Source organism: Motacilla alba, chromosome 11 (genome assembly GCF_015832195.1).
Source record: "Motacilla alba alba isolate MOTALB_02 chromosome 11, Motacilla_alba_V1.0_pri, whole genome shotgun sequence".
Classification (NCBI taxonomy): Eukaryota; Metazoa; Chordata; class Aves; order Passeriformes; family Motacillidae; genus Motacilla; species Motacilla alba.
The window spans coordinates 12,141,590-12,165,432 of record NC_052026.1 but is presented as its reverse complement, the minus strand read 5'-3'; the positions used below and the strand labels follow the sequence as shown (position 1 = coordinate 12,165,432).

General features: G+C 38.7%; 1 protein-coding gene across 2 annotated transcripts in view; it reads right to left on the bottom strand.

The window, feature by feature from the left end:
* The window catches only part of SMPD3 (sphingomyelin phosphodiesterase 3), a 100,876-nt gene that overhangs the window by 30,358 nt on the left and 46,675 nt on the right, over positions 1-23,843 (bottom strand). For both annotated transcript variants that reach the window (XM_038147935.1, XM_038147936.1), the window contains exon 2: positions 3,201-4,824. In XM_038147935.1, coding sequence (XP_038003863.1) covers positions 3,201-4,532 — 1,332 coding nt within the window. In that variant the 5' untranslated portion in view covers positions 4,533-4,824. The remainder of the gene's footprint in view (positions 1-3,200; positions 4,825-23,843) is intronic.

Sequence of the window (23,843 nt, the reverse complement as noted above, 5' to 3'; positions counted from 1 at the left end):
GGCAGAGTTCCTTTGCACAGGTCTCCAGATAGCTGTTAGGTAGCATGAAACTGTGCTAAAAGCCTCTGTAATTTACTTCCAGCTTGGCTCCTTGGTTGTGACACCCTAGGTGTTAAGCCACAATCAAATCACTTTACCTTCCTGTACTTTAGTTTCTCCTTCTGTTAAGCAGATATTGACCTTTCTTCATTATGCACTCTGAGATGTAGGAATGAAAAGCAGTGGGTAAGAGCTGATTGTTATTACAGCTACTAATAATAATCCTTGAGCTCTAAGTCTCTCAAGTAAAATAATTTTGTATGACTAAGCAAATCTCTCAAATCCTTCCAAATCTCTACCTGAACTTTACAATCTAGATAGTGAAGATAGGGCAGGGAAGACAAGGGCAATGGAAAATGATTTCTTATTCATGGGAAACAGAACCCATTCTAAAATGAAAAAATGTGCAAAACAGTTGTACCAGGGCAGTAGGGATCTGTTTTGCATCAGAGTCCCCCAAAGCAGTTTTGTAATTTTCAAATTATTTCAACTTTCTTTAAATATTTAATTCTGAGACCTTTAATTTGTCTCCCTAACAGTTCTATTTGTAGTAAGGAGACAATCATACTTACTAAAAAACAATCAGATTCTTTCTCTGAACGTCCTTCTTAATTTAGATGTTGGATGTTTCTTAAGGTTCAGAATAATTGTAATAAAGGCTTCATCCTCCCCATGAGTGGAAACATTAACTGGCTTTATCCATATTTTCAAAATATATGGGCCTGCTCCCCTAAGTTGCTTTGCACAGCTTTTGGCTTTTAACCAACACAGAGAGCAACTGCTCCTTTACTCAGAGATGGAAGCTGTGCAAGGGGAACAGTCTTCGCAAGCATCTTTCCAAAACAAAACTCAATTGATGCCTTTCCTACTTCAGAAATGGGACACTGCATTCCACAGGAGTCAGGAACTTAAAAACCCAGGGTTTGCACAGGACAGAGGCTCTGCATGCCCCCATGGTTTGGGAAGCAGTTAGGACACTCCTGTTCTGCGAGGCTCTCTTACTTTCTTTAAAACCAGAGAAACCCTGTGTAGGACATTCAGAATTCTGTAAGGACCAGTAAAAGTCCCTCCTGGAAGCAGGGAGATAAGCTGTCCCTTCGGATGGCAGAGTGCTGGCCACCCGGCACCCAGAGCTCTGGTACCCTCTGTCAGCTTCCTGCTGCCTCAGCAGAACAGCTCGAGGCTTCTGAACTTACTGCACTGATTCCTGCTGACTTCAAAAATAAACCAGGCTTTCACTTACTGCATGTGGTTTTGTCTCTGGAGTCCACACCCATCCAGCTGCTGACTAAGCACCACATCAAGAAAAACAGCCTCTAAACCTACTTTATTTCAAAGACAAAATTAAATAATTATTCCTACTCTATGTTTTTGCTGTCATCAAAGAAATGACCTATGTACAACTGGTCATTTAATGTACAATTCAGATAGAAAGGAAATTCTTGTTAAGATAGACTTAATTCAGAATAAAAAATATTTTTGGTATTAAAAAAAAAAAGTATATCAGAATGACACAGAGAGGAGGAAAAACAGTCTTATGGCTGGGCAGAACTGTTATATTCAGAAGAATGGAGTCATCTTTGGAACTTTATAATAATTGGCCTCTATTCCCTACTCAACTGTAACATTATTTAACAACTTGGATCCATAATTAAGTTCATCTTCCCAGTGGAATCTTGAAAGGAGGCTTAATTTTCTGCAAGAGAAATGGAGACATTGCAGCCTGCCTAGCAGGGTGGCAAATCAATGACTCAGCAATGGGCAGTTACAAACAGATTGGTTTTAATCTCTTAATCCCCAATATATGCATATGTTCAAGGGTAGTCTTTGTGACCCCAGAAATATTTATACTGCACAAGATCTACATTTATTTTTTGCTTGCAGTAATTTGTGATGAAAAAATAAGTTGTTGCTGTTTATAAACACATAAGAGTGCAATATAGAGAGCTTAGACCTAGTTTTTGGACACCTGTATTCAGATAAGGATTGGCTTTTGTTTAAGTCAATGTACATGAAACCCTCAACTATTATCAGAAACAAAATTCTAGTATTTGGGGGTTTTCTTACACAAGTCATAGTACCAAAAGTTTTTGCTTTGGTTAAAAACTACAGATGGAGTACAAAGCCTCCCACTGATCCTTATTCACAATCCATATTCTTAATGACTGTTAATGTCTTTTCTTGAGGACTTGTGACTGGGAAGTACATATAATTTGAGCATCTGATGTACTTTGCCAATGTTAGAAAAGAGGTTCAGGATTTAGTTAGTGAAACCCATTCCAAACTGTGGCTAAATCACAAAATCTGAAATTCACTATTTTGGACATTTTCAGATTTTTCCAGGTTTGGGTCTACAGACTTGGATCTGTGGCAAAAAATTTTGGTTCTTGATTAATCACAAGTTAGAAAAGCCCACTTTCCAGGTTAGAAACAGCACAGCCAGCTACTCCCAAGAGCTAAGCATGAACAGCCACTAGGTCTTGGAAAAACAAATGCAGACTTTCTGCTTTTCATGATTTACAGACATACAACCCCAGGCTTCCTGTTCTCTCTACCATAAGTTAATTTATGTAAACTGTGTTAATAACACAAAAAAGCTCTGCGCTCCCCAGTGTCTCAGGCATGTTTGTCTTGTTTATTCTTCTTCATATCTCTCCTTACTAATTCTTTTGCAAGCAAGAGAGCAGAGTAGCCATACCTTTCACTGCAATTCTTTCAGTTTTATTATACTGACATTTAGACATTTGATTTTCTTTTGATTGCCAGACAAACACTCAACAAGCACAAGCTGGTTTCCAACAGTGATGCTCATTGTACTGTACTCATGTTATGAGGCTTAGAATTTATGCACTTTCTTACAGAGATTTCTGTAAAGAAAGAAATTAAAATATCATGAAAATCACTTCAAATTTTGAGTCTTGAAATTATACTTGAGTTCTACCTCCAATAGTCCCTCATTGTTTCAGACACATCCATCATTTTAACGCAGTATTCAGGCTACAAATCCCATAAAGATTATCTCTATAACCCAGTAGGCTATATCAGGAAATCTAAATCTTAATATTGCCTCTATTGTGGTCTAAAGAAATACGAAAATAATGTAACTTTATAACTTGCCACACATACAGAGTCAATACTTACAGCTTCTAAAAGGCTCTTACCTTGAGAAACAAGGCTCCCTTGGAAGCCAAGGAGTCCATTCCTCTTCCATTGGGGTAACAGTGATAGGCAGCATCCATAACCGGATAGCGGCTGGCAAAAAGTAGACCACTGTTCACAAACTTAAAGCTACAGCAGCCATGGCAGCTGTAGACCCCAACATCATAGACGATGTATTCAAAATAGTGATGGAGCTGCTCTTTCAATTTCTCTGCAGCTCTTTTGTCAAACACTTCCTGCAAGCACAGAAAGTCCAGGTTGGCAGGGAAGAAAGCAGAGATCTCATGATCAAAGGTCTCATCTGTGTGTTTCTTTTTCCGCACCGAAGTCTTCTTCATGATTGAAGCTTTGTAGAGGAGCTTGTTGTTGACAGTGCTTTGGTCCACTGTACCATCTCCAACACGGACTTTGACTAGGGACTCTCGTGAGGCAGAGCAACTGTCTAAACTCCCAGAATCTCCTTCCTTCTGTTTGTGGTTTGGTGTTTTTGACACCTCTGCATCACCTTCCAGCGAAGGCTCTGCTGGGCCACTGGCACGAGCCTGGCCGTTGACAGTGTCTGCTTCTGTGTCTGACATGTGGCCATTCTCCTCTCCGTTGATACGGACAATGCAAGTGTTTTCTTCTCCCTCATGTGGCTCTCCACTTCCACCTTTATCTTCTCTGTTCTCCTCGCCGTTGTTTGAGCCACAGTTGTCTCCTTTGTACTCCATTGATGTTGTCCTTTTGATGCCAGCACTAACAGTGCGGTTATCTCCAGCCTGGGGGGAGACCAGGCTGCTGAAACTCGCTGCACTGATGGATGTGTTGGTAGGAGAATCTATGTAGATTTTAATCTGTGGCCTGCTCGCCCCATTTCGGATCCTCCGGCCAATCTCTTTAGCCCTGGCCTGTGTATTGAAAACGTTATTAAATCTTGCCAGAGAATCGGGCAGCAGGCAAACATTGGCACTGCCAAAGCAGAAGCTTTTCCCGCTCCCTGCTGCCTTCCATTCAGTGAGCAGTGTGGCTCCATTGGCGTGGTTTTTGTCTTTCAGCCTGGAGTAGATATAGGGCCTTCTGGCTGATTGCAGCGGGGACCAGAGCAAGAAGCCAATCAGAGCGAAAGGAAGAGAGGCCACCAAGAGTGCCAGGTAGATGGGAGTGGTAATAATGATGCAGAGTGCGTGAAAATAGCATGGGTCATCTGCTCTTTGACGTTTTTCATAGGTGGTTGGAACAAAAGAGCCCACGAGCCTGTCTGCTAGCCAGTAACATGGGAAAATCAGGCCCCAGGAAAAAGAATGCAGAACTGACAGAAAGCTGTTGGGAAATGGAGAAGTGTATAAAACCATTGCAACTCAGTTATGACAACACTTCAGGGCCTACTACATGATGTCACTGTGTCAAGCATCCATAAGAACACTGGGAGAGGGCTGGGGAAAAAAGGTCTGGTCAGGAGATTGTTGGGTTTTTTTCCAGTGAGAGTCAATAACAAAACTTTAAGAGCACCATTTCACTGTGTTGGAGTAAAAATGAAACAAGGCCACTGTTTTTGTCTGGCTTTTTGGCATCTGCATTTGTCAAAGGATGTCATTGTTCACTGGGGGCTGCCATAATGAAGCTCTCCAGAGGCAAAACAGAAACCTGCAGAAACAAAAGACAAAACGTATTGGAAGTTTAAGTAACACTTATTGGAAGTTTAAAGCAGATTGAGTTTTTCTCACAACAATTAAAGACTTATTACATATAGTGTATTTAGATGGAAATTGGAAAGGTTGGATCAAGGGAGGATTCAGGAGTTTTTTGTTTCAATTATTAGCTCAGCATAACTTCACCAATCTTATGCAACATGTTTGAGTTCAAAGAAATAAGGGACAAGTCAAGTGCCAAATAACAAATGCTTGGCATTTACTCAGTGCCAAAGGCATTTTGGGATGTTGATAATAGGGGGGAGCCTGGCAGATTTGTTTTTCTGGATGATTTTTAGGATCCTTCAGTAAAAATGCTCAAAAGTGACTGGCATCTACACATCAGATAGGAAAAAAATAACCTAAAACCTATCCAATTATGTAATTACCATTAGAAAAGAAAAATCTCTAAAGAAGTTATTCTGTTCTACTGGGTGCTTAAAATGCTTTATAAAAGCCCTATTTACATAATCACTCAGCAGACCAGAAAGATTCTTGTTTACAGCAGTGCCAAGGGTAAACAGAATGTTGTGTTTGGGATCTGTGAAGTGAGGACAGACTGCAAGCCTTATATTCCAACTTTCAGGCTGACAGCCTTCCTGGTGAAAGGTGTAGCAGTGTTGCAGAATATAAGGTCAATGACTTTCACTATTTTAAAATAACAGACCAGAAGAAAATGCAAAAGCCCAATGGATCCCTAAAACTTGCCTAATTAGGTCTTCAATAGGTGTTTCCTTGAGCATATGATGACAGGATGTTACAACTCCCTGGGGAGCATGAAACCAAGGGACAGTTTTGTAGATAGAGCAGTCAATGCCTGCTTGGTGATGTGTTGAAGTAAAAAAAAAAAAAAAGAATCAATTCGATACAACTCTTGCCAGTTCTAGTATGGACTGCAGTATCGATAATCTACAAGATAAATCTACAAGATAAAGCTGTCCAGCAAACCATGAAACACCCAACTAAAAGAGCTTCACAAAAGCCATTATCCAGATTGTGGAGACATACTGTGTAAAAAGAATTCATGCTTACTGCAGATCCAACATACTGTATTTGTAAAAATGGAAGAAAAATTAATGCAATCACAAATCTTTTCATGGGATAAGATTGCACAGCACATGTCATGAAGCAGTTTGGACTGAAGTTTGTTTTAACAATTTTTAGCAAGAATGTGATTTTTTGTAAACACTAAAGGCTGTATGATGGTTCAAGGCCACATTGGTGACTCCTACATCTCCTCTGCCTTAAAAAGGGAGACTATCTTTCAAAATCAGGAGGGTTTTTGACCAGGTGCCAGCTGCATTTCTCACTACCAGCCTGCTGAAGTGAGGAGGCAATAAGGATTTGAATACACACTTGCATTCCATGCATTTTATTCCATGAATTCTAATAGAATTCCCACAACTCATGGCACAGAAGTACAAAAACCCTGGCACCACAGCAAGGTTTAAAATATAATAGCTGGGAAAAAGGGAAAAGACTATAAAAGGAAGAGCTGGATGTCCTTTAAATTTTTGCATATTGCAGACAGAAGACATAGACACATCAAGGTCCTAATTAAAAACCCTCTTCTTGCAAGGAAATTATTATTCTTACAGATAACTTACAGATGAAAGCAATCACAAAATTTGCCAACGCTCTGTCACAGACTCCCTGGCACACACACAAACAGGAACTAAGTTTCCTACTCCTTTCCTTAGGAAAATCCTATGCATGCTAGTGCCTGAAAGCCACCCCAAAAAAAGAGAATTAAGAGGGTCATGAGAGACAGATTTTATCTCAACAAGATCTTAACGGGTGAGGGAAGGCACCATGTGAGTCAACAGGAACTTGGAAAACATGACGTCAGTCACAGCTCTCCTAATGCAATGGTTTAGATGGAGCCTAAAGCTAAAGTGCCTAATTCCTTGTGATGAAGGGTATTACTTGGTAATCCAATGCTTTATTCATAGGGGTTTGGGAGATTAAGGGAGAATTTAAGATATTGCAATGAAACAGATATTTTTGTATGCTACAAAGACGTAAACGGCAGCGTTGTTTGGTGGGTTTTATTACTCTGTGAGTGTTTGAAGGCTAAAAATAGACTTTATTTAATTTTTTTTATGGTGGCAGTATAGAACATCTCAACTTTAGTGATAACAAGACAGCAGGCAGAAAGGTTTCAAAGATTTTTATGATCATAATTATGCCCAGAAGTATGATAGAGACATGATAGATCAAAAGAGATGTTTCTAACTCCAGCATTGCTTGCAAACTAAATAAAGGACAATACAAGTCAACAAGTGATAGGAGAATAAGAAGAAAAACAACAAATCTTACAATAATGTTATGAGAACAGTCTAGAAATGGTCAGAAAAGTTTTAACTTCCTTTTGCCTAGAAACTAAAGTACACTTTCAAATTCAGACAACTAAACTTTCTCCGAAGGTGATAATAACATCACCTATATACAGTAAGAATACAGTAAAATGTATTTTTAAAATTATAAGTAAATCACCAGCACAACAGTTATTTATTTAAAAACAGAATAAAACTGCTGAAGTGGCTGACTGATTTGGAAAATTACCCTGTGGGTAACTTCATATAATAATTTATGTATATTCATTAAAACTAGTGTTTCTTGAATCCTGACAGTTGGTTTCCAGTGAAGATTGTAGCAATATTTATCTAAAAACAAATTCTAGAAATGCAGTTTATTTAGGCTGTGGTTTTTTGTTACCTTGATTTATTTATTGTCATTGTAATATGAATCAGAGAAAACAGTCTTGCAAAAAGGATCCCACTAGATCATGTGAAACCACACAAATTAGTGCTTGTAACTGAGCACAGGTGAAACGAAGATCTAAGGTAACTGAGGGAATTTTCACTCAGGCTTATTAGACAAACCACAAATTTTTGCTTTCCTCATTGTTCTCATCTGGTTTTCCTCCCAGACACACTTCATAAAATCTTCCTTCCTTTATTCAGTGTTGCTCCCCTGATTGTTCTTATACACGCTTTTAATTAGAATCTAGTTCAACAGCTAGAACTAACCTTCTGGAAAAAAACCACTCCAAAAGGCCAAAACCACGTGAACTGCTTTCCATGCTTGATTACATGGCTGTAATTACAGAGATGCAGCCATCTCAAGGGGTCAGTGGCTCTAATGAAGATGTCTCCTTGTTCCCCTGTGATCACTTCACAGCCTGATGTTCTAACTGAGATCCTGTCATCCTGGCTGGGACTCATTCCATGAAGGAGTTCACAATGCAGGCTGAGGGAATTTAAGTGGGACTTACTGGCTCACCTTAACTTCCGCTTAAATCAATAACAATTTACAGCTTAGGAAAATCTTTGTAAAAACTTAGGCCAAACATGGATCCTCTTTGGTATGAGAAGCTGAATTTGGTGAATCACTGGTACTGATGAATAAAGCAGAACCCATTCAAACTAAGGATTTGGCAGGAAGAGAAGGGAAGGAGGACAGCGTTTTTGCAGACTTGCCATTACAACATTCGTTTACCAGTTTCTGCCTAAACTCTCTCCCTCCTTTCTAAAGAAGGTCATCAAACACTGCCAGGCTGCTCTGCAGCTTGTCTCTTTGTCCCTAGGCAGCCAACAGGCAAGAATCAGTATAAACAAGATGTCTAACTTCATTGAGCTAACCTGTAAAACATAAAATACTAAGGAGTGTGAATTGACAAGTCTCCCTGAATAGCAGAGAAGTCAGCAGTTAAGCACATGTTGCAGTAAAAAACCCCAAAGCACCCTCACAAGTCCAGGGAGCTGTTCAAGCCTCTGGCATATTCAGGGAGTAGATTTGTGATGATGAAATCTGTGTTTGAAGCAAGGAGGTGCTAAATTGTCTTAAGGAGTCCTTTGGATCTCAGTGATGCCTCTGTCTGAATGTCTCCAAAGCTGTACATTGAAGGAGATTTGGTGCTGTTATTGACCACAGGTAAGGGAGCTGAAGCAGGGCTGGAGCCCATTGGTCACTCAGTGCTGCAGCTGGATCTGCAGTGACCAAGGTACCTGTGGTCACCAGTGTGAGTGGGAGTCATCCCCTTTATCTGACAAAAGGTTGGCTGCAGCTGCAGAGAAACTGGGCTGGCCTGCTGCCCTATATACCTCCTCACCCCAAATGGGAGCTTTTGTCCCAAAGTGCTGAAAAGCTGTTTGTGGTCACACGGTAAAACTTGCTCTGAGCTTTACAGTTACGTGGGCCATGGCAGCAGATTATCATTTCCAAAAGCAAATCATCTGAATTTGGTAGTCACAGATCATATTCCTAGGCCAAAAACCATACCCACACACCTTCTGCTACCTAAATATATTGGGTTATGTTTTAAACTTCATTTAAAAAATATAAATTCAATTATGTTAATGTGTGGAAACACGGGTTAAAAAAAAATCTAAACAATTATAACCTATTGAAAAGTGCTAAAAACATGTAAGCTTTGTCCCTTTTTTCTTTCAAAATGGATGAAAAATTGAAGCTGAACGCATTATTGCAGAAAACAATCAGCTTTCATATTCCTGCAAGCAACACTGAGTCTACCCTGGCACAACAGCTTATACTTGCTCCAAACTTACATCCAGAGTCATAAATGCAGAAGGGACACATCACATCTCTCAAGCCTAGGAGAGGTCTATTCTTTACTCCACACATACAAACTGCACTCCAACAGTGAATGCTGTGTTTACACACCAGCTGTACTAATTGCTCCCTGGAGGCCTGACCCGAGCCCAGAAAACTTCACCAGTACAGCTCCAAAATTCTGAAATACACCTCCAAAGCTTTGTGCATTCTGAGTGCACCAGTGCCAGCCTGTGAACATCAGCTAACCGATCAAATACAAGCCATGTGGGAACTTTTTACAAGGGCATTTAGTTCTACTTCACTGGAGGGCATGAAGACTCATCTAAAAATCTGGACTCTGTAAACTTTCTTCAATTATTTTTATTTCAGTGGAAATAGAAGCAGACTGACAGTTTCTGTTGTATTTTAGTGGGGCCAATGCCACGAATGCCTCTAAAAATATCATGGTTATGCAAACTAAGTAACAGCAACCAATGTCAGTTCTGATCTGCAAGGACATTACTTTAAAACAATTATTTGATTGCATTGTTAAAGTAACTACTTCAGAATTTATACCAAAAAAAAAATCCTAATCAGCAGAACTGTCTCTTCCTGTACAGGGGACAATCACATATTTCCAAAGTATCAATTCCTATTTTTGGCCTTGAGAACTGGTAAAAAGAAGAATCAATAGCATATTGATAGATGAAAATAACTGCAAATCCAGAGAGCTCTAAGTTTTCAGAAAAGCTTTGCTATCAGGCAAGATTTAGACAAAAAAAGTTAATCTGACCACTTGGTGATCTCACCCAGCACCTGGAAAGCTAAACACTCTCTGTTTTGAGACCTTATTTGGAGAACTTCAGTAGTGAGACAACTGCAGCCTACAAAAGTATGAATCTGTGACACTAAGCTCTGTTTATACAATAGAAACAGAATGAGCTTTATTTACAAAATCACCTTTTAGTGTGCTTTAGCCTCGTATTTTACAGGAGCTGGAGTAATTCAATAATGGCTAAATAAATCTGATCCTTGTAGATGGTTTGTTTAACAAAACCCAGTGAGATGGAACAATATTGGCTTTAGGTGCACAAGACAGAAGTGAAGATAAAATTTTCCCTACTCATCTTTCACCATCTAAATCCTACAGAGGTCTGACTACAGCCATGCCTTGCCCATAAATTAGCAGGGGCACAGACTCCCTGTAAAATGAAAAGCTGTACTTTCTCAAGCAGCACTTTGAGCCTCCGGGCTTCTGGTTACTCCATGACAGCTCAATAGAAGTATAAAGTAATCATTTTTCCCTAGAGTGGATATTTTTATACTGTTGAAATTGTTCTTAAAGGTGCCAAAGAAAAGTTACCTTAACCTAGAGTAAATCCAAGACAAATTCCTGCCAATACGTATCTGTTCCTCTATAAAAAATGCTTACCTACAATTCTCAAAATACTTTATAAAGGAAATTAAAATACATTGTGACCAAATTAAAACACAGCTACCCTTATAAAGAAAATTGAAGTACATTTATTAATGTTCTACTCATGGAAAACTGGAAAAGCAGAGCCTTTGGAACTTGGATAAGTTTTCATGGAAACCCCAAAACTAGACTCCTTAACTCACAGTTTCCAGCTCTACTGACAAAGGTGTATTTCCCCAGGACCCAGAGATCTAATTGTATGGTGGCAATCATAAAAAACCCAGCATTGCTCAAGACTCAACACATAAATACCAAGTCCCTCTCCCAAAACTTGCTTCTACATCAAGTTACTCTGACAAAAATGCAAGAATTCAAACTCAAGCTTTTTACAATCAAATTGCTCCAAGATGTGCCGAGTACTTTTGTTGCATATTTTCATACAGCCAAACACACATCTATTAAAATTCTCATTACCAAAAAAAACCAAAAACCTACCAACATAAAAACCAACCCAGAGCACTTGACACTTGCAACTTTTCAAATGTGATAGGAAATTCAAGAAAAAATATTACATTTACTTATTTGTAAATTCATGGCACTGCAATACACTGGTAGACTAAAGTGTGCCAATCTTCTCATATTTTCTTCTTACAGAGTAACACATAAAAGAAGACAGAAAGCAATATGTGATTTTTTTAATTATCCCATCCAATCACTTAGCACTCTAAAAGAACACTTGTTGCCATCTTCACATAAAGCATAGCTAAATTTAGCTCAGATACTACAAAGCTACTAATCTCTCAAATACTGAAGAATGAATTATTTAAAACCACAAGATCTATGTGGTGACTTGTCTTAAAACCACGCCTAAGAAAGCAGAGAGAAGAGGTTGTGCAGGTTTATTCCAGGAAGCCTCATGGCTTGTTCTAACTACAAGGCTTTGCTGGCTACTCCACAGTAACACACTCCTCCTTGTTAGGCTGGGCAGCTCTGGGGGAACAGGAGTATCTAAAAAGACCCATGTCAAGAATATTCTGACCCACTACACGTTCTGCTGCTGCACATCTGTACAGACACCCCTGCAGAAGCCTGGGGACAAGGGGCTGACTGCAGGTCTCAAACACCAACAGCCACGGAGCCAACAAGGACAGGCTGTGAGAAACAATGGGATGGGGCTGGAGAAGGGGCCACAGGGGAGGTAGGGCAGTACTTTTCTGGCACAAATGTCCTTGTTCTGGGTCCTGGGAATAAGCACAGCATAACACAGCCATGGGGTTGAGGTCAGGAAGCAGACATGCACCAAAGGCTGGCTCAGTAAGGGGAAAGCAAGACCACCTCTGAGCCCCAGAGGGCTCTGACCCATTTCCAGACACTCTAAGAAGAATGAACTGCACATTGTAACAGCTTGCATAGAAAGTGGGAAAGTTATCTCCAGGGTAGGGAAAACTTATCTATAGAAACCTACCTCCACAAAGCCCCAGTGTGCACGTCCCAGGCTGCTGGATCAATGCTGGAGCCAACACTGGTGATCCTTCTGTCTCTCCCTCTCTCTTTTACTCTACCCTTTATTCAAAATCCACCACTGTGTTTACATGGGAAGATAAGGGACTAACATACCAATTTCCATGCCAAGTGTATAATTTACCAATAAAACTGTCTTTTTAAAAGCCTCTGACATTTGTGGTTCCTTTTCAACCACGCGCACATACAAATCTTGGGTGCTTCCCTTCCCTTCAGGGTGGAACACCACAACCCTGCAATGTTTTTTGATATGTGTTTGCCACCAAAATGGCATTCTTGAAAAAAATCTTTTTGACTCTCACAAGAATGCAGAACAGAAGGTACTGCAATATGTTTCCCACTTGTCCTAAAATTTCATTCACTTTTTATTAACCATTGCATTACGCAGAAAATGCTGATCTTTCCTCTTTGCCTTTCAAGACATCCTGACAAACCAAGAACATGATCAGTCTGTTCTGGATGCCTCACTGTTACAGCACAGGAAGCAATGTTCAGCCATGAAGCAGCCTTTGAAGTCCTCTGACATTGCCTGATAAGAACCAGGTTTCTGGCATTCTACATTAAATTGCCCAAGAGTCTCCCATACTTTCTGCTGGCAGAACAGATCCTGGCTCATGCCTCGACACTTTCAACATTTCAGCTTCCAGGTTTCAGAGATTCCCACTCTTCAGACATTGCTGTTTTTTGCATGAGTTGGGAAAGGACTTCATAGAAAAAGTGAACGCAAAATTTGAGGTGGGATAGGGAGAGGGAAATCTTATTTCTGAGCCAGAAGCTTTTGTATCTCTGTGGAAAAACAAGAATAAAGGGTAATCTCATTTTTTGTGGTATACAAAATGTATGTTTAATCCATAACACACCTGAAACATCAAAATTGTACTGCTGTTAATCAAAGTGGTCCATATTTAGAAAAGAGACAGAAGCTGTGCTAAAGACCCAACATTCTAACACTTCTAAATCAAGAGAGTAGCATAACTCAGTAAGAGAATCTGACAAAAATCTAAAAGAATAAAAACAAGGAATGAGTGCAAATGAGCAGCTACTTTAGTGGGGTATGCATATATGGATACAAAGTTCACCTCACTATTCTCTGGACTTTTATTTCCTTAAAAATACAGCAAATGTTTGTAGTTTTTCTGTTATTAAATGCATTTTTGAATATCAGGGCAAGATACAGATATTTCATTTTACACCTCATTTTTTGTTTACTCTTAGAACTAGAGGGAAATCAGAAAGTTTCCTATATCCAGGAGAAGCAAGAGGGACAGAGTGTTTGCTTCCATCTAAAAATACCTTCTGCAGTATTCTTATTTGATCACCAACAAATGAAGTAACTAGATGCTTCTCTTAGCCATCAGCAGGAAAAAAAATTAAACATTTAATATGCTTTTAAAAATATCAGTACTGAGTCAAACTATTACTAGTTTTTTGGGGTTTTTTTGACCAAAAGTAAAATGTTTAATTGAAACAGCTGCTCCTTAATAAATAACCAGAAGCTGTGTGCACGAACGCATGGTATTTGCAGATTAGATTTTCATGCATGGCATTCCATGCATGATCTTTTCAGACACTTGAATGTAAGACAAGTTAAATAAGATCTCAGTCCAAATAACAAAACTGTAGAGAATCAGAAGTGATGATTCCAAAGTAGACCTGGGCCTACCTCCAGTATAAACAGCTTGATCTCAGTATTAGTTTTAGGATGCAAAGCAAACATCCTAGATCTTACTGCTGCTTTTACTCACTCAGGTAAGCTTTATGTTAAAATGGTTCAGCAAAAAAATACTAGGGATATATACTGCTATTCCAGGGGGAAAAAATGAAGTGCATTAAAATTTGGTCCAAGTATATTCACAGTACAAAAAACCCCTATTTTTAAAAGGTTGGTTTTAGTAAACTCTGCACAACCAATTCTACCACAGTGAGTTAAATAGGGGTTTGGTTTTACAAGACCTGCATTGATGTATTTGTCAAGTTTGTTTCATTCTTTGGACTAGCTCCATTATTTACAAAGAGCATCCTCAGGCATGTAAAATATCTGTGTAAATTATTAGGTTCATGCAACTGCTAAACAGTACAGCATCCACACAGAACTGTCAATAGCCATGCCTAAACTGTAGAGACTTTTGCTACATTTTCCAAACCAGCATAGTCTTGTCCTGCTATTAAATAAACTCATTTTGCCCTATGATTCACTTCAGAATTCAATTTTTAAGAGTCATTTTGCAGAGCAGAAATACATTTCTAAAAATTCAATTGTCTTTAATAGAAAAGCAGGCTTTCATATATTGAATGCTGTGTTCTTGGAAGTGAAGCTCTTCAGCACTGAAATGAAAATCATATTTCAGTCTAAGTTTGCATTATCTCTTGCATGTCACAGAACAGTTGCCAAAGAAATGCCAAGGAAAAAGGTGTAAATTGTGAAAAGCAACATTTCTGAGAGTGGTAATCTCTGTGGCTTTGGGTTAACTGATTCCCACTACACAGCTGAAGTTGTCACATACCAAGAGCCAAGAGTCTATGTCCTGAGTGGTACAGCTGATGATACATGAATGTTTGGGGGTTTGGGTTTTTGTAGTCATCCTTATTAGCTATTAGTTGCATTTCTATTTCTGCTGGCTGCCCCTAGCCTGTGCTACACTTTTCAAGACATACATTTACTTGAGTATTGCAGGAAGAGATACCCTTTGTTTATTAGTCATGGCTTTTACTCCTATATTGTCTTTAGTAGGACTGCTCCCAGAGATAAATTTGCATTAGTGAAGCAAATGTGTCAGAAAAACTGTTAGAAAGTGTCAGAGAACTCTTAGACAGAATAATATTATTTGTATAATTCTGATTATTATGCACCCCAAATTTTGTAAGATTTGAAGTGATGTAGAAGGAACGTACTGTGAAAATCTTACATAATTCATCCTGATCATTTAAATTTCTTAAAACAGCATCCCCTGGATGCCAGCTTCTGAAGTGTTTAACAAGGTATACATAAAGAGGGTAATAATTATAATGGGGGTGTAATGAGCTTCACTATCAACGGGAGTCAAAGTACAGTAGATTTTTATCTCAGATAATTATTGTTATGTGCAGTAAATGCACCAGCAAAACTGAAGAAAAAAAGCCTTTGGATTACCTCTAGTGAAGGGAGTTCACAAAAGAGAACATTAATTTTTATTCTGACTTTGTTCTATGAATCTGACAGGTGTTAAGCTGCTAAATCAGGAGACCTGAGGCCTTGTGTAAGTGACATAAAATTATATTGTACAGCAAGCACAGCAGAACTTTGAATTCCACTGTGCCTTGGCTACAGGTGACAAGAAATCACTTATTTCTGTGCAATTAAACAGCAAACCTTTCACACCAAAAGGACAACAACTTGCAATCGGATCAGCAGACAGAGCTGCCTTAGCTGTGAGAAGCAGAGTGCTATGACAGAGACACCTGGGGAGCAGCACAATCCACACTGCACACAGCCACTCTAACATCAATCTCCTTCTCCTAGGGAACAAAAGCCTTTCATTTACAAGCCACATTCGTTCACCCTCGAGTCCGACAGCCAAAAAAACCACAAAGTCCTGAAATATTGCTGCTGCATTTTGTAGGAAGGGTTATCAGGCTGGTCAGGGCTGAGGTCACTGAGCTGGCACAGAACGCTGAGCACAGGTACCCCCAGCTGGTTACTCTGCTCACTCTGCTTCAAAGGATTATGGATCTGTTGGGATGGACTGGCCTACTGGCCAAAAGCTGTAAGGCCATTACATGCACAATCCAGTCATTTCAACCTCCAAAGACAAAAAGCTCTTCTATTAAATCTTAAAAAGTTTATGTTCTGGGGGTTTTTTTCCTACATATGAATAATTTTTCCTTTGTATCTCTAACTGTCTTAAGCATTTAAACAAGTAATTTTGTAGCTGAGATCAAAATTGCTCTCTGAATTTATTATCCTTAAACTAATTGAAAATTATGACTGGCTCACTAAGGCAAAGAAGCCCAACTGGTAAGTACTGAAGATGGTAACACTTTGCTGCTCACTCAGCTGATAACAACTTGATTTTCAGCTTTATGAGAGACTGAGCAAACAATTCACATCAGGCAGCTGGAGAGCTCCAGTCTAATCTTGTAAAACAGTGTTGGTAAACCACAAACCTGTCAAGGTGTCTTCATGCGCTGCTTGGCATATTAATTATGTCATTAGCATACCATGTTTTCATGTACACCACTGGTAGATACATCAATGAAATTATAAGCAACTAACAGAAGAAAGGAAGGCATGAATAGAAGTAAATTCAAAGCAAATTCACTTCAGTTCCAAACCCCCTCCTCCAGAATCAGAGGTGTTCTTTGAAGTCAACTGTAACTTAAATGCAGGTTTAAATAATTTTCCATTTTCTGCATAAAATAAAATCTTAAATGATTTTCCACTTCCTACAACCCAGTATTTTCTGTGCTGCAGCATTATCTGAAAACAAAGCAGAACAACAACAAATAAAAGCACTAATTCTATGTTTGTGAATTTTTCCTGAAAACCAAATAGCTGCCTTGTTTTATCACATTCATCCCCCTTTTCAATTGCAAGAACTCTGGCAAACAAGTTTTGAGGAACCAACTGCTTTTGTAATTTACACTGATCTCTCCAGGCAGGCTGGGGGCTGCTGCCTGTCCGAGGCCCCTCAGAAGCTCCATCACAGCTGCTTGCTGTGGTTATGTAACACATATTTATGCATGACTTTTTATGTAAAATACTTCACAGTTCCCAGTTAAGTTAGGAGCTTATTTTGAAAGTTCTTCACCAAATCCACCTACAATGGCTCATACCCACAAATCCACACAACAGATTTGCAACAAGCAATTCAGCCAGGCCTAACCCTTTCTCAGATTTTAGCTGTGGCTTTTCAAGAATGCCAAAATCAGCTCCAATCAGTGTCAGTCCCTGAAGAAACTCATACTCTCTATTTGTGGCAACAGCCATGTGAAAGAAGTACTTCAAAGGAAAACTTGGTGGAGGAAAAAGAACAGGAACCTCAAACTCCAAAATACTCCAGGCAGTACAGACACTGATTATTTATAGGACAGAGCTCAACCCAAACCATTTCTCTACTATGTTGTGCTTAGTATAATATTTGAAAATTTAAAATAACTCAAAGATTTATTAGCTTTCTGAGGGGAAGTTTCTAAAAGTAATTTTTAATTTTTCTATTTTTTTTTCTTTTTTCTATCCATGCAAGGACCTTCTGAGTAACCTTCCCACTGGGGCTCAGAAGACACCCTTCTTTTGTAATCTTGGGATATGCTTTGAAACATGTTTGAAAAAGTAGATTAACACTCATCAGTAGCAGTGCTATATTTTAAGATAAATCACAGAGTAAAGGACTTGAGTAATACTGAACGAGGAACAGTTGAGGATTATTTGATACTGTGCCTCATAGAAGGAGGCTGGGAGCTGATGAGGGTTATCTACTGCCATTTCAGTTTCATATGGTGAGGCTAGAAGAGACTTTACACTGTAATTCAATGAAAAAAATCTTATTTATAAATAGATAATCTAGGAAACTTTCCCATTGAATACTAAAAGTAATCACGACACAAGATGTATGACTCAAGTGTTTTGCTTTATGACACAAACCTATTGGCACTAGGTTTAGTAAATCACAGTTTTTAGTGATTTACTAAATACCTTATTGAACATGCTTGATCCCATCTCTTTTTCCCTACAGGCTGTGACCACATCCTTTTTTCACTATAAAAATCCTTTGAATTATTTATATTTCTTCATATTTGGGGAGTATAACTGAATTACTATTATTATTACTTTAGGGAAATTCCTCCAACAGGAACAGTTAGGTGTACAAGAAATAACTAATCACCAACAAAATACTTCGCCATTCACACAGAAGGAAGCCCAAATCTTACAACATGCCTTTCTTTTTAACTCTGCCTAATAATTGGTTTTCTTTTAATGCACACAAACATACAAGTACTGCTAATACACCTTTTTTCTACTTATTTGTCTTTATGCTGCATATGTCTGCTTTCAACATAGCACATAGCTTTTAGGCTTAAAACCCTACCTTCAAAATATGCTAAATTAAAGAGGAATATCACATGATGGAATCAGAGATGCATCTGATCACTAGCTTTCATCTCGAAGAGCCAGTTAATTCCATCATTTCTATTAATTGGACTGCCAGGACAGAACAAAGGGTGACCTTTCCACAGTAACCCAACACTGTAACTTTACAAAATTTCCATTATTTTCTTCTATTGTATCCGGAGGATAAACATCATGGCCAGAGTAATAACCAGGTTATGGCAGCCAGTACAAGACAAAGCACTGACTCAGAAACCTTGAGATGTGCTTCACCATTTCTGACATCTGTGACACCCACGGTCCCAGCTCAGACCCTGCCTTTGCCCCCTTGCCCACCGCAAGCACACACAGCAATCCAGAAACTTCCCAGCCAGCAGCAGGAGCTGGGACAAAGACACAGAGCAGAGGGAAGTTCCATTCCTGCATCTGCCACCTGCCCCTGCAGGAGCTTTTGAGCCCCTGTGTGCCCCTGCTCGGTCACTGTCCCCTCTGCCAGTCCTGTTTGAGCTCTGTGCTGTGACACACCTCGGATTTAGGCACAGTTTGCTAGGGAGGCACCTCCCTGGTCAGGACCCCATGAGCTGTGAACCTCAGCTAGTCAGAATATCAGAAGAGAAGCTGTCCTCTGAAAATAGGCAATTTTATTTTCTGAGCCAACAATCAGCTGCGCAGTGCTACTTAAGCGACTCTCCCAAGTGAGATCAGTCAATTTCTTGCCCTGTGTCTCACCCCTTCACTATAACCTTTTATGACTGCAGTAACTGTCTATTTTGGTGCCTTTGATGAAAAAAATATTATTCATTGTACAAGATTTCCCATCATACATATATAAAATCATATATTTCATACTCATCACATTAAAAATGGATGCATTTTCATCAACAAAATTAATGTTGTATTATCACTCAAATAATTGCATACAGTTGTAGCTGGAGAACACCACAGCTCTGAAATAGCACTCTTCATCTGTAGATCAATGCAAATGCAGCTGGTAAATTCAGCTTTTGTGAACAGGTCATCAGCATGACTAGCATATTAACATCTCAGCCAAGGAGCAACACTTAGAGGCATTCTTTTAGAGGTTAATGAAAGGGCTTAACATGTACTTCAGAAATTATTATTTCCAAGAAATTCATTAAAGGCAAATGGCTATCACATGAATTTTAATTCAAATTCTAATTTTAATCTGAGCAGTTACTGTAGGTGTTGCCTGACTCTTAAGAATATATTCTTGCTCCTGATCCCATTGTACCCTGCTGAGATTTGTTCAAATTAATTGTGTATGGTGTTACTGATTAAATTCCCTGGGAAAAAAACACAGCTCTCATATATAATGACTAATTTTCTCAGCTTATTGATCCTAAGTTCAAAATCATTATGTCAGTGCACATGCAAAATACAGGGAAAACAGATGCTATGCTTGGATCATAGAGAAGGCTCATACCAAGAGCAGCAGCTCACAGCAGTCATAACTATTTCACATTAAAGATATACACTGTTATCTACTTTATTTTGCATTCATTTCAGCTTCCCACTCCCACCCCCCAAAACAAATTCTGACAAAGCAAATAAATACACATACCCCAAAGAACCATTTGGAAGCATTCAGCATATTCATATTTTTCACTGTAAAGACCCACACTGGAACCCTCCAGTGAATTGACCTTAGAAACAGATTGAAGAGCTTCACTTGCAATGACCTAAGGGCTAAGGGAAAGACTCAAGCAGCAGCTACCTGCTGCTGTGTAAGGACTACAATTATTTCTCATATTCCTTCAGCTAGCCTTTGTCTCTTGTGGGGCAATCTTCACCTTTCAGTCTGAAATTTTGAGGCCTTCTTAGAAATGCATTCCCAGAAAGATCAAACCCTTGAGGCAGAATTTCACCATCCCTTGATTGATAATGCCCCTGGTAACTGAAGCCTCATTCACCAGCTTCTCAGCAAAGGCAGCCAGCTGACAGTTCAGCTACCAGAAGAGCAGAGACCACTGTGCAAAAGCAGAGATCCAGAATGACTCTTTCAAAATTAATTCTAATTGCATGTGGGAATATAGTAAATAGGAGAAGTAATTAAAAGAAATTAATTCCTCCCAATTCTTTCTCTATCTTACTGAGGGAAAACATAAATGTTAGAGTTAACTTATCCCAGCCTTTTTATCTGCTAGGCAGAGGGCTCTGTCTGCTCAAAGGTGCTTCTCAGTCATTTCTGGGGTTTTCATTTTTAACCAGAGAAGGTTTGTTCAGTCTGAGTGTGCTGAAAATCTTCAGCTCATATTTAGGATCACACCCTGAGATACTGAAGATAAAATTTAAAGCACCATTAGCACTCAGTACAATCTACTAAATGATGTCAAAGGGATTCTTGGAAGCTGCTCCTTGTCTCCTGTGGACAGAAGAGGGGAACTTAGCAAGAGATAACCTTTTGCATACAAATAGCAAAGCAACAGAAACAATGAGAAACAACAAAAAAGAAGCAAGAAATACTCTACTTATAAAAATAATGCAAGAAGCTTCCAACAAAGCAGTAATGCTGCTTATTTAGCCAGCAAGATATTGCTGCCTTTCACAGGAACAATGCTGTTACAATATCACTCAGGAATTCTGTGTTAAATGCTCTTCAGCATTTTTTAAATGTTGAGAAATGTGCATTGTTTATCAGATTTTTTGGTTCATGTGTTTGCACTGGAAATGCTAACCAGATTTTTTTTTCTCGGCCAGGACAGTTTTTAAACCAGATATAGATAGTAACAAGCAAAAAAACCCTACCAGTATTGAAGTTGTGCAGTGCATGAGACATGAAACAGAATCTGAATCTATTTCTTTGCATGGGTTTGGAAATAACCTGCCTTGGCAGAAACGTTTGGCATTACGAAGAAAAAAAATCACAGCTCCACAAACACTGGAGAAACACATGGGATTTTTTTTCATTTTTGTTATTTATTCTGCTTTATTTTTTTAATTTCTGCCTCTTCACATTCTGGAATGTATTATCTAGTGTTCCGTACTTCCTATATTGTGCCTTGGCTTTATGGAAACATTAGGTAACCCTAATTACTTTAATTAAAATTTATGTTTCCATATACAAAGTTATTTAATAACTTTCCTTCCTGCTGTTCTAATCGTAGGGTATTTTTTAAGTTTTTAGGTAATTTGTTAATATTGTAAATTGAATAAGTATGGGTACTATATAAATTAATCATGACACAAAGAAACAAATCTTTCCATTTCTGCGAGGCAAAATTTCGAATCAAATCAGTAAAGTTTTACCTAAACTATATCTAAATAAGAGCTAGAGGAGGTGGTCACAGGCAGGAGCTGGGACACCTGTCAAAAACCAATCAGGAACTCTGGAAAATTCATCCTCCAGAGGGAGCTTACACTGTACCATGCTGACCACACTCCTGACTTTACTCACCCAAGACTTCTACTCTAAGAACTGATGGGCATGTAGGTCTGCACCAGCATTCCTGGATGTATTTGCATATATTAATATTGATAAGAAGAACTGTTTAGCTATTTTATCATTACTCATGTAAAAGCTGTAGGAAAGAACTGGTGGAATCACCGTGGTGTATGTTTAACACTGCCAGTTCACACTTCTTAATAGTATTAAATTTTTTTTATTTTATGATACAAAACCTTCCTAAAAGCAACAAAAAAGAATTTAAAGTAATCACAGATAATATGCAAAGAATAAAAAATACTTAATCCTCAGTAGGAATATCTCTCTCTTCTATGTACAGAGAAGGAGAAAGGGCCAGGGAAGAGGAATTTCCCTTGTGTAATTCTCTTCTGGAGATTAATTCAATATAGTGCATGCCCCTATGGATTAAGAAACTCCAGATACATTAAGTATACACCTGTTCACTGTCTCACAGATATGGAAAAAATTATATCTCTTCCAAGAGACACTAAGACAGAAAAAAGAATTGCACTCAAGAAGGACTAAACAACTGCCTGTCCCCCTCACAGTAGGAAAACCTCCTCCTATTAAAATAAATGCTACTGGAATGGCAGCTGATCTGCATAATGTTATGGTAACACATGCAGTTCCTTTCTCTGAACAAAAGATGCTGTTTTTCAAAATTAACTTTAAATCAACCCACTAAAAATTGCTTACAATGAATAGCTGAATTACTAGACTATCCATTCATAATTGTTAGTTTATAATTCTCTCAAAAATAAAGATAATTTATACCATAAAATTAAATGTTCCTTTGTATCTTGGACTCATAGATCGTTGTGCTTTGGACAAACATTCTTCAGTAGCTTTGGTGTCCCTTCCAAATTGGTAAGAGGTTGATACACAGCCTGTGTGCCAAGCAGGGCTCATTTTTGCTTTTAGAAATGCACTTGGCAATAAGTAAACTGGAAAAATTTGCAAGTCTTCTGAATACTGTTCTCAGTTAATTGTAAGTGCTCTTTCTTTTCTCCCAACTTGTATGCAATTCATTACACTTCAGCTTTTCTTCTTGGCCTTGATAAAACCTGACACAGTAGTTTTCTTTCTCCTTAATTAAAAATATTTTTTACTTTGTTGTAAGGTTTTGGAAATGACTTTATTGTATTTGACAAGGGAGGATACTTGAAAGAAAATTACTCTGTGGGCCTTCCTGCACCAGGTCTGTTTCTCTCTGCCTGAAACTGTGAGGCTTTGTATTTGATAACCCAGATGGTCCCTTCTAGTCTTTCATTCCTTAAAAAGGACACTGAGTACTGTAAACTGATGCCACATGGCACACAAAAATCACAAAATTCTTTAAAATGTCATGCAGCTACCAAGCAAGTTTTGGCCCCATTAATGCCATTTCATGAAAGGAAAATTACCATTTTCAAATGCAGTTTGTGTTAACAAACTCTGAAATCAGAAGATTAAGCTAGTTTTATCATTAAGCAAAGGTATAAATGTAGCATCTCTCCCCCAGATCTGCAGCAGCGCAAGTATGATTATTGAAAATAAATTAAATACAGAAAAACCTGTCATTTTTCTGGATGTGATGATCCTAAAAATAGACACCAAGATGTATTTTTGTGTGAAGATGGGTATTTGACAAGCACATGAAGAGTACTTCCCATCACTGTTGTTATGATCTACATCTTCTCTTCAGAGGCTTTACACCTTTTTGCAGAAACTCTCTTACTGCCGCATCCGGGTGGCAGCCAGGGACTGGCCTCACAGGGACTCCCCTCATGGATCCAGTATAATGGAACAGCACAGCTGATTTTGCACTAGGAAACACAGTTTGTACCCCAGGAGCAGCATTTGTTCCTGTGCATATTCCATGGAATGACCTTCATGGAGTTATTGGTAATGTGCAGCTCAAGACTGATAAGAACTTTCAACCTGACAGACAACCCTGACTACACCAAACCCTCTTAAGATGTGATGCCAAGA